Source organism: Apteryx rowi, unplaced genomic scaffold, assembly GCF_003343035.1.
Source record: "Apteryx rowi isolate R43461 unplaced genomic scaffold, aptRow1 scaffold_85, whole genome shotgun sequence".
Taxonomy (NCBI): Eukaryota; Metazoa; Chordata; class Aves; order Apterygiformes; family Apterygidae; genus Apteryx; species Apteryx rowi.
Window position 1 is genome coordinate 739,509 of NW_020451149.1, and position 16,330 is coordinate 755,838.

The 16,330-nt window shown below is 39.8% G+C and overlaps 1 protein-coding gene across 1 annotated transcript in view; it reads left to right on the forward strand.

Moving 5' to 3' along the window:
* The first annotated feature begins 213 nt into the window (after positions 1 to 213).
* Positions 214 to 16,330, forward strand: part of MTHFD2L (methylenetetrahydrofolate dehydrogenase (NADP+ dependent) 2 like) — a 33,566-nt gene continuing 17,449 nt past the window's right edge. The window contains exons 1-5 of the mRNA XM_026090155.1: positions 214 to 347; positions 3,433 to 3,617; positions 4,919 to 5,041; positions 10,250 to 10,402; positions 11,200 to 11,307. Coding sequence (XP_025945940.1) covers positions 214 to 347; positions 3,433 to 3,617; positions 4,919 to 5,041; positions 10,250 to 10,402; positions 11,200 to 11,307 — 703 coding nt within the window. The remainder of the gene's footprint in view (positions 348 to 3,432; positions 3,618 to 4,918; positions 5,042 to 10,249; positions 10,403 to 11,199; positions 11,308 to 16,330) is intronic.

Genomic DNA, 16,330 nt, shown 5'->3' on the forward strand with positions numbered 1-16,330 from the left:
CGTGCCCCTGAGGCTCGTCTGCCCCGCCACGGCGACCGCCGGCAACTCCCAGGCACCGGCAACGCCGAGGCCACTGCGGAGCCCGGTAGGGGCCTTCCCACCGCCCCGCCCCGCCCCGGCCCCGCGCGGCCCGGCCTCGCCTCTTGCCTTGGCTCCTCCCTTCGCCGCTCGGCTGTGGCGGCGGCGGCGGCGCTTCCGCCCGCTGGGACCGCAATGGCGGCGGCCGCCTTCTCCTCCTCCTCCGTGCTGCGCCCTGGCTTGGTGCCGCTGAGGCGGTGGCGAGCCCCCTCGCGCCCAGCGCCCGGAGCTGCCTACAGCACCAGCAGCTCCCCGCGCAGCGCCGCCAGGTATGCGACACCGCTCCGAGCATCTTCATCCTCCCTCTTTCGGCGCGGCAGGTAGCATCCTCGGGAATGGCGGGCCAGACGCACGGGGCAGCCCCCCGCCCGCCGCAGCCGTTGAGCGGTCGCGCTGGAAGCCCGCGAGCGCGTGAGGCGGCCGCGCGCCGCAGCCGTTGAGCGGTCGCGCTGGAAGCCCGCGAGTGCGTGAGGCGGCCGCGCGCCGCGGCGTTGAGCGGCCGCGCTGGAAGCCCGCGAGCGCGTGAGGCGGCCCTCTCCTGCGCGCAGCTGCCGCTTAACGGTCGTGCTGGAAGTCCGCGGGTGCGCGGCGTGCTGAGGGGGCGCTCTCCGACGCCCCTGGCGCAGCGCCGTGGCCCCGCTCCCGGCACACTCGCCTCATTCTCCCGAGAATCAGCGGCCGGGACCGGTGTGGCGGGGTGGGTCGGGACTCCTCCGGGACCCCGTGGTGTGCCGGAGCGCGGAGAGCAGTGGCTTAATTGAGTCCCTTGAAAATGCGGCTCTCCTGCCTCCGTGTGGCATCGCACCCGGCAAGTGAGGTACTGCAAGCGAGGGAGGACTGCAAGGCGGGTGTTGTTGCTCCAGTGGGGATTTAAATGGTAAACTGAAGTGAGAGAGCCCTTGCAATTAGGCCTTCCACCCTTAATCCCCAGTGAGGGGGATCTAGCTTTAAAATGTGTTTGCTCTTGGTACTTCAAAGAGCTTTTCTTTTTTTTTTCTTTTTTTTACTGTAAACTACTGTACATTAGCATTTCTGCTGTCTAGGTTTATTTGTGCTGATAGGTTGTGAATTCATCTTTTCTACTTTGCTAAATAATTTTACTTTGTATATGAAGAGAAGTGTGATGGTGACTACCCATCTCATTACACCTCTTTGTCCCTAGAGAGAAGGTAGTGTGGGACTTCAGTGCTGCTTTGTTCTTCAGCACTGTAGTGCTGAAGCGCTTTGTTTTTCAGCATGAGTATGAAAAAATAAAAACTGTGGCCGCTGCATGTCTCACGTAGCACTGCAGTGTGCAGGGAACTGCCAGTTTTCGTAGAAAGATGGATCCCTAGGGGGAGAGGGATGTAGTCTAACACAGTGGCCATCTAGTCTGCTGGCTCTTCTACCCCACGCTTTTCATTTAACACGCTGGTTGAACTGATCTTCTGGTGTTGGTATTGCAGCATGACAACTCTGAACACTTGTCTGGTTGTGGAAAGAAGGGTTTCACCTCTTGCTGGTCAGTCCTTTGATTTATCATGGAGCTGTGTCTTAAATACTGACCTGAAAGTTCACCCAGTATAGCAGATCACAACTAGCTTACAGTGAAAGCATTGTAGTTGCTTTATGTTTTCAAACACGGAAAGCTTGGTGAGCAGAACCGTGGTAATACAATTAGGTGTCAGACCTCATAGGTACTCATGTTCTGCTGGTCTATATGGCAGAGGATTCAATTCTGCTGTTTTTGGCACAAATRTCTGGATTTCTGAAATTATTAGAAGGGAGGGTGTCAAGAGGATGGAGCCAGACTCTTTTCAGTGGTGCCCAGCAACAGGACGYGAGGCAAYRGGCACAAACTGAAACACAGACAATTCCATCTGAACATGAGGAAAAACCTTTTCACTGTGAGGGTGACAGAGCGCTGGAACAGGCTGCCCAGAGAGGTTGTGGAGTCTCCTTCTCTGGAGATATTCAAAACGCGCCTGGATGCAATCCTGTGCAATRTGCTCTAGGTGACCCTGCTTGAGCAGGGGGGTTGGACTAGATGATCTCCAGAGGTCCCTTCCAACCTCAGCGATTCTGTGATTCTGTGTTGCAGAATGCTGATGGAACTGTTTTTCAGTTAAATAAAATGCGGACTGGATTTCCTCCTCTATCAGGCAGATGTAGCAGTTAAGTTTGGATGACTTTTTCATATAAGACCACATGGTCTCCTGCTGCCCTTAGCTTTTTTGGTCATCAAGACCTCCTAGAAATGAGTGAAATTCCACAAATCTCTGAAACAGGCAAAATGCAACTTGCTCTTCTGTGTTGCTTAAAATGATGGCTTTGAATCATCTGGAATACCTTGTTTCAGACGAGATCARTGATAGAATTTCTTGCTCTATGGCTTTCTCTCTCTTCTCTCTCTTCCTCACCCCCCCATCCCAGCAATAAAGTTAGTATTTAAAGGCTGCTTGACCTGATACAAAAAATGTAATATCCTAGCGTCTGAAGGTCATACACTCTGGAGATTTGTTTTCAGTTGGTGGGCATGAGGGTTGTTCCCCCCCCCCCCAAAATCCTTGGCTGTGGTGATGACCGCAGCAATGATAGAGGGGAGCTGAGGGCTTCAGCGACAGTTCAAGGAACAAGACACCTTCTTCAGTCTTCCTCTGCTTTTCCACACAGGCAAGACRATGGTGGTGGGCACTCCACCACCATCCAAGAGGATGTTTGCCTGCTATAGTGCTGGTCAGAGGGGAGGGCAAGATTTCTGGAAGGCCAAGGGGACTGAAAGACCAAAAGGGTGCGGGGGGGGGGGGGACAGTTTTAGGAGGAGAGGATGACAAAAGCTACTGAGTTATTCACCATTCACTTATCTCAGCTAGGTCCTGAGAAAAGTAAGAAATGTTATCAGCTAGATTGGGACAAAAGATTACTGTGAATAATCCCATGCCAAATATGTTCTTGAAGTGAATTTGGGAAGGGAGGGAGTAACAATTTCTTACAATGCAAATTCTTAAGGGTGTAAGAATGTTCTCATGTTCTGTTCCTGGTCATAGGAATTCACAGAAGTTCACCAAAACCAGGTTGACTGCATGTGTTGGGAAGGTGGGGTATGGCAGGAGAGCTTCTCTTTTGTATGTACTTTCATGTTCCTCATGTTTCATGTTTTGTATGGCACTTTCATGTTCCTCAAATAAGAGAGGGGGAATCCTTTCTTTGTCCAGGTGGGTTTGTACTGAGTTCATGTCTTTCAAATACTATTTGAAAGACATCAAATTCACTGATCAAAGTATTTGAAAATTTTTGACACAGTAGATCACACAGTTAAGTGTTTTGTTTATAATATTTTAGATCTAAATGTTGTGCATCTTTTTGTCTTTATAGTGATGAAGCAACCATTATCTCAGGGACAAAGCTTGCTAAACAAGTCTTGAAAGAAGTTCAAAGGGATGTAGAATCATGGATATCCTTTGGAAACAAGAGACCTCATCTCACTGTCATATTAGTAGGAGACAATCCAGCTAGTCATATCTATGTCAGAAATAAGATAAAAGCAGCTGCATCTGTAGGTATGTATTACATAATAAAAAATGTTTCCATGTTAAGCACAAGATCTTTTTATAAAAAAAAATAGGTGGAGGGACCCTTTGTATCTTCATTTCACTTTGCACTGTTTTCTTCCTCACCATTCTTGATGAACATAAAGTGAAAAAGTTGCACTGATGTGCGAAGAAAGTATTTTTCATGACACAGGAATGGTAGGCATAAGTTTTGATTATATACCTTAAAATGTTAGGAAACGATTTGCACCTTTAGCCTTAGAAACTGGAAACTAAAAGGGAACACTACAAAGGTTTTTTGACGGTTAAATATCTAGCTGGTTTTGAAAGGCTGGGTGAATAAAGATAATTGGAGGGAAATTATATGAGCTTTTAGTTATTAATTGTCTTTGCAAGACACTGGTGATTTTCAAAAGTGAAATATATGCTTAGGAGCTTACCTTTTCAGTACCCATTATATTCCTTCTTTTACATAGATTCTTTGGTCTGCTTACAACCGTAGTAACAAATCCTAATATCCTAGAATTGATGGCAGCAAAGCTTATAAACTAACAACTCTTAGAGAAAGAAAAATTAAGAGTGTCTTTCTCCATACCCTGAATAATAAGCTTCTTGGTGTGTATCTGCAGTATTTCATGGAATTTGTCCCGTTGAATGCTTTCTGTCCACATTAAAGCCAGGCAAGCCAATCCAAAACCAAAGTGTCACGGTTCTATATAAAAAGAGCAAAATTTCAGACATAATAAATGGCAAATGTAAATAACTGATTATCTGAGGTAAGGCTCAGTCACTACAGCATCTTATGTCCACTTGAAACAGTATCCTAGCTTAAACAGGAAACTTGAATTTTGTTGCTGTCAGTGGAACTGCAGTCTTGTCTAGTGACTTGAAAAATTATCTGTTCTAATAACAGTTTTGTCCTTGTAGGGGAAGTGGTGAAGTCATCATATGCAGTGGCAGTATTGTTAGTGTAGCTTGATCTGTTTGGGTTTGTTCATAATTCTCAAGAACATATTTGTAAAAAAGTTATTGTATGCTTTATTTTCCAAATATTTGTAAATCCAGTTTTAATTTTGACTCTACTTTGTCAAACTACTGTTTTTTCCTGTATRTTTCACTGTAAGATTGTATTTGACATCTAAACATAGTGTTAAAGATCAGACAGTGACAGTGGAATTTTCAATAGTCCTTCGTTCTTAGTTAAGGCAGTTGTTGAGCATCTGATGCATTTTTAGACAAAATGACTAAGCTCACCTGAGATAAATAATCTGATACTAATATCAGTGTCTTCTGTTTTTGTTTATTATCAGGCATTTCTAGTGAGATCATACTGAGGCCTAAAGACATTTCTCAGGAAGAACTCTTAGATATGATAGTCAAAATCAACAAGGATTCAACGGTTAGTGGTTTATTAGTTCAGCTACCTCTCCCAGGTAGGTGCTGTCTCTTATCCTGCTCTTCAAATATGGACATCTTAAGAGGAAGTGTTTGACAAAATTTTTGATTGTGAGTGTACCTTAGTTACATGAGGAGCTCTTGAAAGCACATACGCATAAGGAAGGATGAGTCATTGAAACAATACATTTCTATTGCATACTAGCTCACAGTTCTTATTAAACAAAAAATAAAGTGAATAATGAGACTCAACAACCCTGCCTTAAAAAAAAAAAAAAAATCAGTGAAAATGCTACTGCAAGGATAACTTCTCTTTTCCTTTTTTGCTGCTTCAGTTTACTTATCTATTTTTTTTTCTAACATGTTGCACTGATTTGCTGTATTTATCAAGATCTTTTGCTGTATCTTTATTGACTGTAGCATGCCAAGTATGGTACCTAGCAGATGATGCTACTGCCGTTCTCACAGTGGTTCCAGTTTTCCCCTTAAACCTCTGTTGGTATTTTCTGTGCGGTCTCTAATGCTCCAGGTGAGCTCTGTGCTAAACTCCTAAAAGCCTCTACCATATTCATGTTTATTAACCCCCCACCCCCTGCAGTGTGTACTAAAAACTCACCTRTCTGACCCTTATAAACCACTCGGCAATAGCTGGAAAGATGGTATTTCGGCAGTGATTGAGCTTATAACTTTTCACCTAAATCTATCTAAATCAATTTAGTTAAACCAGTGTAAGTTTCCTAACAGAGATGTACCTAACCTACTAGATTCATTGTAATAAATTGACTGGCATGTTGGGTTTCGCCCATCTCTTTATTTCCAAGTGTTGTCTGCTATCATATATTTAGACTGTAGGCCCTGAAGGGCAGGAATATGGTCTTTGGTGTATGTAGGCATGATTTCTAGCACTAGCAGGAACTCCAAGGGTTATTGTTCTAGGAATGATGATTATGAAGTAGAGGATTTGTTTTTCATCAGCTCTTCATTTCCACTCTTACTGTTAGTCTTGCTCTTTGCTTTCGGACAGTTTTCACTGCCTTTATTTCCCAGTTGCGAAACATGAAGAAATGGGGCAGGTACTGACTGTTAAGGAAGAGAAGGATGTGTTTTGTTGATATTTGTAATAAATTTGGCAGTCGTGGTTAGGAAGTTTTGCACTTCGTATTATTTAAACGCTAGATGGTGATAATCCCCAAATTTGCTATGCACTGAAGCAAGCCGGCCACAAGATGGAAGCATAATGCAAGTAAGGAGCACAAAGCTTTGGATGCTAAGTAATGAACTCTGGGAGTTGCCTGAATGTGCTTGGTTGCCTGAATGTGCTTCGTTGTTTAGTTTGAAGAAACATCTCTTCCAGTAAGAATAGATGAGAAGAATTGTTTTTTTTATTAATTTTTCATCAGTATTAAGAACTCCAGAAAAGATTTACCACTGGCAACCTAGTGATGGAAATTCCTCTCTGTAGCACAGGAAATAAGCTTGTCCTCTGGAGTTTCCATCCACTGCTGTGTTCCCCATAAATGGGAGGTGTGATATGTCACTTGACTGACTTAGGCTGATATTCTGAAAAACTGTTCAATACTCCTTCCAGAAATGCTTCCTTTTTGTTGTTTTTTATTTGTTTGTTTGAAGTGGCTGTCAGTTCATTGCAATCTCTTCTTGAGTCTTCTGCTTTCATTATGCACAGTGATATATAATTTAACAATGGGCTTAAGCCTTGAAACTTAGTGGATTTAGTTCTGTGTTTAACATTTCAACAAAACCAATTTGAAGATAATTGTAGATGTGTCAGTTCAGATGTCTAATGCTAGTACACTTCAATGGTTTAAGCCCTGATATAACTGGTTGAACATCTCTCTCAAAAACTACAGTACCTCACTCACAGTAACTGCGTTAGGAGTAATTAGTCTTCCTCTAACCTGTAAAACTTGCCAGTTTGAGGCCTGGCTGTTGCCTACCTTCAGAAAAGCTTTACCGTAGTTGAATCAACAGCAGAACTGCTTCAGTGTTACATGTCTGTATAGATATTTGTTAAGGCTAAATATGCAAGCCATTTTTAAAAATTAAGAAATTCTTTCTACAATAAAAGTCAAATATAACTTTGTGTACTGGGTTTTTTTTCTTTTTCTTTCTTTCTTTCTTTTTTTTTTTCCCTCCCCTGAAATATCATGTTCTCCCAAAGAAACTTTTAGAGATGGAAGGGCAGAAGACTATGTTAGCTCCTTTTCCAAAATTGGTTTAACTTACATTGTAATGGTAGGAGATAAAGTCTAGAAGTTGTAGACACTAGATCAGCAATGGCTGCTTTTGCTTGTTTTGTTTTTGTTTTTTTTTTTGTTGTTTTGGTTTGGGGTTTTGTTTTGGTGGGTTGGGTGTTTGGTTTTTTTGTGGGGGGGGGCCTTAAACAACACACAGGTGTGGCTTTTGATCAACATTAGGTTAAAAATAGAAGCAGAAAATGGCTTTGTTCTTTCTCACTTTTGTGAGTTGGAAGAACTTAACTTTGAGGTTTATTATCTTTGCCTGAGGAAGACTTACTTTCTGTGCACCTTCTGAGTGCTTTACTTCTGATGTGGTAATGGTTTTGTGGGCAGTTTCCTGTATCTTTTAAAATTGCTTGGGGAATGGCTATGAAACGTTAGATATTTCTTTGAGATAGAATGCTAAAAATGTAACGCTTTCTTGGAGGTGAGCAGCTGTGAAGTATGGGAGAACTGCATATGAACAAAATGTTTCTCTACTGGAAAGGACTGTGCTAATTGAAGTGCAGCCTGATTTGGTGTGACTGGGTATATCATTATAGCAGGGTCACAGTACAGCTTGTAAAAAGATTTTCCAGGAAGCCCATTGCTGTTGCTGCAGTGCTACTTCCTCACTCCGTATTTCTTGATCCATGTTGTATATTTTAGTTCCTAGGACTGTATCTCTTTTGCTCCATGTTTTTATTTTCATCACTCTGCCCTTTTGAAAAGGCACCTTTATTTTTAGCTTGTCTACATTTGAAGTGCATGTTTGTTTTGTAAATAAGAGTATGGGCAGGCAAGCCATATTCAGCGTCTTCTTGCGAGCTGGGTTAACAGTTAAAAGTGTAAAGACAGAGAGAAACTTGAGGTGGAGGAATAGCTTGGAATGGTTGCAAGTAAGTTGGCATGACAATCTGTAGAGAGAAGGTTAAGTGTGTGAATAATATTCTGTGAGACTGACGCTAACATACTTAAAAGATTACTTTTTCCTCAGGAAAAAATTATGTGGTCTATAGTCATATGCAAATAAAACCAGAAAAAACATTTCTGAAGGGAAATAAAATCTACACTTGATGTAATGTAGTAATGATTTATACAATTGCAACTGTTTTTCTTCTACCTTTGTCTCTTCCCCACCCCGGGTTAGTGTTTTATGAGATAGCTCTGATTAAGGGCAAGGGAAGAGAGGAGTGTCCACATCTTCTCTTTTCAGGCCCATTTTGGCCTGCCTGTTCCCAGCTATGCGGCTGGGTTTCTGTTCACTGATATGTGCCCTTTTCTGAAATCCTGCAAATCAGTTTTGAGTGAAAAAAATCCATGTAAAGCATGTTCTCTTTTGCTTATACATGAACATATCTTATATTTCTGCCTCTGGAATGCTGAACAGGAATGAGGAGGTCTTGGTCAGAGGAAAGTTTTGTCATATCCCAGGCTCCAAGAAAAGCATGGCTGCCAAATTTTCTTTGCTGAAAAACTATTTTGGACAAGGTTAACAAGTTTCCTTTTGCAAAAACTGTTTAATAGGTTACTCTGAATTTCTCTTGCCTGCCTGCAAAGTTATGGTTTTCTTTGATCTAGATTAGACTAATTTGATTTTGAAAGAAAGACTCTTTCATCAGTTTTAATTTCCACAGGTCCTTGACATAGGGATTCATAATGGAACTTTCTCCCTTTAGAAGATGGAAAATTAAATCATAGCTTTGTCCGTTTGACACACTCCAGTTGAATTCCATTTTTTTACTGGAAATCCTTTAACAAGAGTTTACCATATTTTAAGTTTCCTAGCATATGATATCTTTTAATTAGCTAGTCCCTTTTTATGCAAAATCTGAAAGTACATATGTAGAGTAAGTTAATTACTAAATTCAAATCTCATGGGTATGTGTGTATAAAACATGTCTACTGAGAATGCCTGAATTTCCTTGTGAACACTCATTTTGCTTTATTTGGCTTTTTTAAACATCCCATTATGCCTCTTAAATTGGACATGTAGATATATCACTTCAAAATAGGAGAGAGTTCTCTTAGCCATGGATCCTAGTATAGGCATTGTAGTATTAGATAGAAGATGGAGGGGGAAAAAAAAACTGAGATGGAAGTAAAGCTTGAGTGTAACACTGGAACCTGGGAAGTTATTAAACAATGAAGCAGTAGACGAAAGCTGTAACTAACATACCACTGGGCAAATGTATTTGTTTTACAGAAACGAAGTTTGCTTTCTGGATCGTGTGTTGACAGGAGGTAAACATATTTCGTACAGGTGTTATTCTGGAGTGTCTCTTCACAGCACAATTTTTATGCCTAGTTTAGTAACTTGTCTTGGCTAATGCTTATGTTGTTTCATAATGAATGTCAACGTTTATGCAGTATAAGCTTTAAGCAGCTGAAGACTTACCCCATAAAAATAGTGCATATGAAAAGTAATAACTGTGAAAAGTTAAAAATAATCATGTGCCAATATCATTTAAATCATATTTGGTGTTTTGAGCTCATAAAGATCTCACAAGTTTATGTGATATCCAAGTTTTCCAATGAAAAAAAGATATATTTTGATCCCATTGATTAGCAAATTCTTAAAAACCATTATCTTGTTAAAAAATAGAAACTGAAGGCTAGATTTTTTTTTTTTTTTTTGAGCCACTAGGTTATTAACACTTCCAAAATGCAGAAGGGACTCAACTGTGTTGTTTAAATAATTATTTTTCATAATTAGTAAGCATCACTGTCAGGGGAGTATCAGCCTCTAATATTTTGACTACAACTGTTGTATAAGCAGTGTCACAAACTGAATCATTTTATTTTCAGCGGACGATTTGGAAAATTGAAGTTGTAAATTAGTTCCTCCCCCTTTTTTTTCATTCCCCGAGTATAGCCTAAGCATAACAAATAACAAATAATTATCCTAGGTAAATGAAACTAGTGTGTTTCTTCATGTAATGATTTAGATAGCATTGATGACTTTTGATAAATGAAAGAAAAGTAATCAGAAAGCAATGCATTTTCTAGATCACATAGACGAGCGAACAGTTTGTAACGCTATTACACCTGAAAAGGATGTGGATGGATTTCACATTATCAACATTGGACGTCTGTGTCTTGATCAGCCTTCTATAATACCCGCCACTGCTGCTGCTGTGTGGGAAATCATAAAGCGGACAGGTAAGGAAGTGTATTGAAACATTTTTTTTATTACGAAAGATGAATGAGGGGTACACAATATGAGGCAGATGTAAGTTAACAGAAGCAGGCTGTCTTAATATATTGGACTGGTAAAAGAACAAGCATTTAGAGAAGTAATCTAAATAATAATGAGGCACCAAATAGATTAGTTCTACTATTGGCAAAAGATCTCATTCATTAAGAACAGACAGTTGTTCACGTAGAGTACTTGGTGAAACATTTTTCATGGTAACTTACTTTGCACTTTTTATAAAGTTGGAAGGAGCTTTCTGTGATACTGCTTACCTCATGATTAATTATCAAATAGATAATTTTAATATAAAAGTTCTTGGTGGGGAAGGGGAAGAAACRAGGACAAAAGTGACACTAAATGAGAACATTTAATTGCATACTAGAAATGGARAAGAACAGATACTTCAAATGTGTTAAATACTTTTTTCATTTTATAAGTATAATACAGATGCTCCCATTGATAGACATAAGAGCTTATATTTCCCTTTATGGTCAGTGAAGAGAAACTAAGCCTCTCCAAAGGGTGATTCAGATCACCTATATTAGGTGCCAGTTTTGTTTCCCTACTGTGAAAGCTGAAAGTTTTGTTGTGGATTCATCCCACGAGTTCAGCCTTGTGAGTTTTCAAGTAATGTAGATGTCAGCAATCCACAATAGCAAATAATTACATCTTGAGGATTGAGAAGATGGGTTTAGGTATCTCAAAACAGCAGAATACAACTTTCTTTTTCTTTTCTTTTTCTTTTTTTTTCTTTTTCTATAAGGAATACAAACGTTTGGTAAAAATGTTGTTGTAGCTGGAAGATCTAAGAATGTTGGAATGCCTATTTCAATGCTTTTACATAGTGATGGAGAGCATGAAAGGCCTGGAGGTAAGTCCAGGAATGTTGTTCGGTATTCTAATGCTCCTGTATGTGAAACTGTCAAAATAAAACTAAGCAGAGGATTCAGATTAAATGAGAAAGGTTTTGTCTCTTGTACAATATTTTGTATTATCCCCACATGTATTTTGTATTATCCCCACACTTACGTAATACTAATTTCAAATTAGTCATATACATGTGCGTGCGCATACACACACACACAAAATATATATATAAAATATGCACACACGTATAGTATTATGTATTTGATACTTTTTTTTATGTGTGTGTGTTTGTACATATATGACTATTTCTGTGTTGTACTATGTTAGTTAGGTTGTAATTATGAAACTATGTAGCTTTGAAAATATTTAAATGACCAAGAAAGTAACTTTTCAGTGGGAGTTCTATGATAGTACCTGTTGGCCTGGGAGATTTTTCTGTGGTTCAGTTAATATCCCTCTGGAAACTGGGGGTTGTAATGAAAATATTTTTTATTTTTTCTAAATTACAGAGGCATGGATGTACTGCTAGAATTGTGCTGTAGAAAGAATAACAAATAAAATTTAAATAGAATACTGTCCTCTTGCAGCTTTAGTTTGATGTTAGAAACTGCCAAGGTGATGTGCACAAATGAGGTAAACATGGATGTTTAATCCCAAGTGTATTTAATAGGAGTAGAATGAAATCTATTATTAATATAATGAAACACTGAAAGCTTACTAATCATAGAGTTGGCTTTTCCATTCAGCCTCTGTGGGAAAGTTGCTATTTGAAACTTCTCTTCATGTTTGAATTGTAATTACCATCAGTACATAATTTTGGGCTCATCTCCATTCCCATGAAAATCACTAGGATTTTTGCTATTTATTGCAAGGATTGGGTTCCATATATTACTTGAAATGCAATTTATGGAGTTTGAAATATGCTTTATATAATGCAGATGAAATGAAATTGACAAACAGAAATATTGTGAAGTACTTGCATGGTCTGAAGAAATGGTTTTGTTCTTAAGGCAGTCTTCCCTTCCCCTTCCCCCTCTTCCCCCCGCCCCAAGCTGCCAAGTGGTAGTATCCAGTGTAAAACAGCTGACAATGAGAAAATAGCATATATAGTTCTTATATACTTATGTTTGTTCTTTATGAATTTGTAGTGTTCATTGTTATAAATCCTTTCAAAGTTGGACAAGTCTAGTTTAGTTCTCATTCCTGACTCATGGACTGGACTGTCTTTGAAGGTCTGATTGGTCTCCTGCAGTTAGTTCTGCTTCTACTTTGAGCGACAAGAGACCAGCCTGGATGCAACGTGGAAGGGAAGGCTGTATTGTTTGGCAAGCTAGGCTGTGGTTTCAGTTGTTTGGCAATTGTTGTTAAAATTTCTCCGTGTATCATGACAGAGAAGAAATTGAAAACATTTAAGATAATCTGAGTTGGGTAGTATGCTCTGAGAAAGAGCATACATACTGCTAATGTTTAATGAGGTCAAGGAGGCAGAGCTGTAGGTAAGATTGGAAAAATGAGCATAATCAAAATAATATTTTAAATGGAATAATCTTTTCCAGAAGTTTTTTTAGCAGCTGGTATAAGGGTAAAATTTGCATGTCATAATCACAATACTCTATCACAATATAAGATGAGGTAGCTTTGGCAGGCTTTTAAAATTTCTAGATGAACTAAATTTTGCAGTTGAAGAGAATTCTGTATCTAGTATTCTGGCCTTGTGCTCTATCATAGTCAGAATTACATGTTTTATTTGTTATTTCTTCTTAGGAACGTGTTTTGAATAGTTTAAAGTTGGTAATACAAGTGAAGTGAAGTGGAGGCTTCCTTTTTTAAACAAGGGGTGGGGGACCAGACAAGAGGCTATAGGTGCTGTTAAAGAATACTCTCAGGTTTATCAGTCAAAATAGGGTGGTATCAGCAATTGAGACTGATTTGATGAAATCACGCTTATGAAAAAGTTATGCAAGGGATTTGGGCTTTTTTTTTTCTTTTTTTTTTTTTTGTATATTTACAAATGATAAAACTGAAAAGTTGGGGTGTGTCTTCACCTGTAATGTTCTGTATGTAGAAACCCTAATATCCTGCAGGTGGCAATATCTGGTCATACAGGAAAAATGTCTGTACCCTTATAAAACAAATTATTCTGTATAGTTAGGTCATGAGACTATCTCTATTTTCTGAACTAGTGGATTGACTCAGCAGTATCATACTTAATCCTACTTGCTAAATATCTTCCTTTGTCTTCTTTCAGCAGAAGTAGCAGTGTAAAAATAGTTGTATATTTTCTGTTTTGACATGATCACAAATAAATGGACAACCTACCCTTTCCGTGGTGTCTGTAAGCTTCTGGACCACTATTCGGAAGGTAGGGACCATCTTTTTTGGTAGTGAGAGCAATTATTTGGTTTCAGGAGCTGACTACAGACACATTCTTCATTGAAAACTTTAGGGGAAAATTGCGCTGATTTTATATCTTAGAAGTTGGGAATATTTGTACCTTTGGACTTGGTCATTTTTTTTCTTCTCAGCCTCTATGCTAAGTGCAGTCCAAAATACATTGTTATGTATATATCTTTGGGAATTATGACAGTTGGTTTCAGACAAAGCATCCTTCTTTCCTGTTTAAAATTGGTGTTGTAGGACCTTCTGTTTTATTGATGCCTTTCTTTCCAGAATCCAGTGAAAAGTCTGCTTGGCTTTCTTGTGTGAGACAGTGGCCCTTCAGAGAGTCCCTGAGTTTGTGTYGCTGGCATTTGCTACTTAACAATGACAGGGAAGTGCATCACACCAGAAAATATGTATGGCTTTTCTGCAGTGGGCCAAGTGATTAATTTTGATAAGCCTTTGAGAGCGAGACCACCAAAGAAGAAAATCTTAGGCTGTTTGTCCAACCTGTATGCTGCTCACTCATAAGAGCACGTGGGCATGGCAGACATGCAACAAGTTAACAACCTGAGAAGCAGTGCTTTAGTGCTTAACAAAGTGAAGAGTGTGAATGAGCACTTGTTCCATCTTGTTCCTATGTGTTTTGTTTGTATGAGAATATTGACATTCAGGCTTTATGTATTGGTTAAGATGTTGCTATCACAAGAAAGGTTAATGAGCAGATGTTTTTAGGATGGTGAGCTGTATAAGCTTTTGATGGACTTAGATCAATGGGAAGTTATGCCAAGTTGGTAAAAGACTTCTGTCAGTTCCCTTAATTTCATAGAACTGCTCGTGCACGTTTGCACTTCCCTTTTGCCAGTAACTGAAAATGTCTTCATCAGCTGCTCTTCAGGGAGACCATATTGAGTGTAGAGACTGAAGGAGGAGAGGGGGTGCCTGAAGGAGGAGATGAGGGAAAAAGGCAGAGAAGCCAAAGCACAGACAAGTCGAAGGTGAGATGCTTAAGGAAGAGAGTTAATGAGATGAGGCACAGATCAGATCAATCAGACACATTCCTGAGGAAGCAAGCATGGTGGTAGTGTCTGAGATGGCAAAACCTTTTAGTGGTTAATAATATGGCTTAGGAGTCTATGGTGAATGGAAGATGGAGACTAGGGGATGTAACGCATGAACACTATGCGGTAAAAATAGCTGCAAGGGAGAGAAAGAGAGAGAGAGAGTGTTGGCATCAGTATCTGGGACTAATCTCCTTGCATGGCTGTTATCTTTGCTGTTTTCCAGGTCAAGGGATCGCCACACTTGCTTTTGGATGCAGTGTGAGACTTCAGTCCCTATGCCTGTGAGCCTTCAGTTTGTGTSTATTGATTTCTCCTCATTATCTCCATCAAACAGGTTTTCCAAAACAAGTTTTTCCATGTCTTATTAGAAAGTGTTTTTTGTAGCTTCTTGCCAAACAATGGGCATACATGCAGGAGCRGGCCCCAGAGCTGCTGAGTTTGGCCGAAAGGTTGTGGGCTTCATTTGCGATTACTTCAAACACTTCCTGCTCTGGTATAAAGTCAGGGTTCAGCAGTTGTTATTTTATCAGGAGATACAAGAGATGGTAAGACATCTGCAAAAATCTAGCACCTTTTTGTCCATTCTGTTCCATTCCTGTTACTGCATTTGAGCTGTGTAAAATGACTACTTACTGTATTTCAAGTCTGTGGAAAAACGTACGCGTTTGGTGTATTTATTCCTTAAGTGGTTACAGTGATAAACATTCTCAGATCCATCCAGTTAGAATTATACAGATCATCTAAATATTGATGCTGTTGTTAATTGTGTTACGCATGTACGTTCMAGAATGCCTCTCCTCAATGAAATCTGTTGGTGTTCCGGTCAACAGAGGGATTTCGCTATCTTCTCCTTGCATGCAAATATTGGTAGACAGAGTTTCTAAGAAAAGACCCTTGGCCCCAGTGTGCCATTGTTGCCGTAGCTACTAGACTCATTCCCTACGCAATCAGATCCTACAAAGAGAAGAGCTTTGGTTGTCATCTTCTGTTGTTGGCCAGATGATTAGCCATCTTAAGTCTCGAGGGAGGAAATAGCAGTAAGAAGTAATGCTGGTTCACTGAATTTGAATTACCACTTAGTCCTTGAACACTCTAAGTTTGTCAGAAACACAGGACAAAGACTAAACTTTGACTCCAGGATAACCCTGTTACAGACTTAGCTCACAGAGGTGGAGACGGCCATGGTCTTCCTTTTTGTCTGTATGACAGAATGTCGAGGGAGGCATCTAGGGAGCTTGAGGACAGATGAATGACAGAAGTGGTTGAGGACCAAGGTATAAACATGGTCATCTTGCACTTGGTGTTTTATTTTGTCACAAACAACTTAGTCTTATGGTACATTTTGCAAAATGTGCATGATAGGGTAGACATCAGATTCTATGCTGGGATCATTTCTTGTAATTTCACTAAATGTAGTGAAGCTGATTGAGGAATAAGTTAGTCTACATTGTATGAATTCATTAATCCGRTGCCGATTTTTAAGGATAAACACTTTTTCGTATGTGTGAAACACAGGTGGTGTAAACATTCTGCCTGTGCTGAAATAAATGATGCATCCCAAGATAAATCTGATGAGCGTACTGT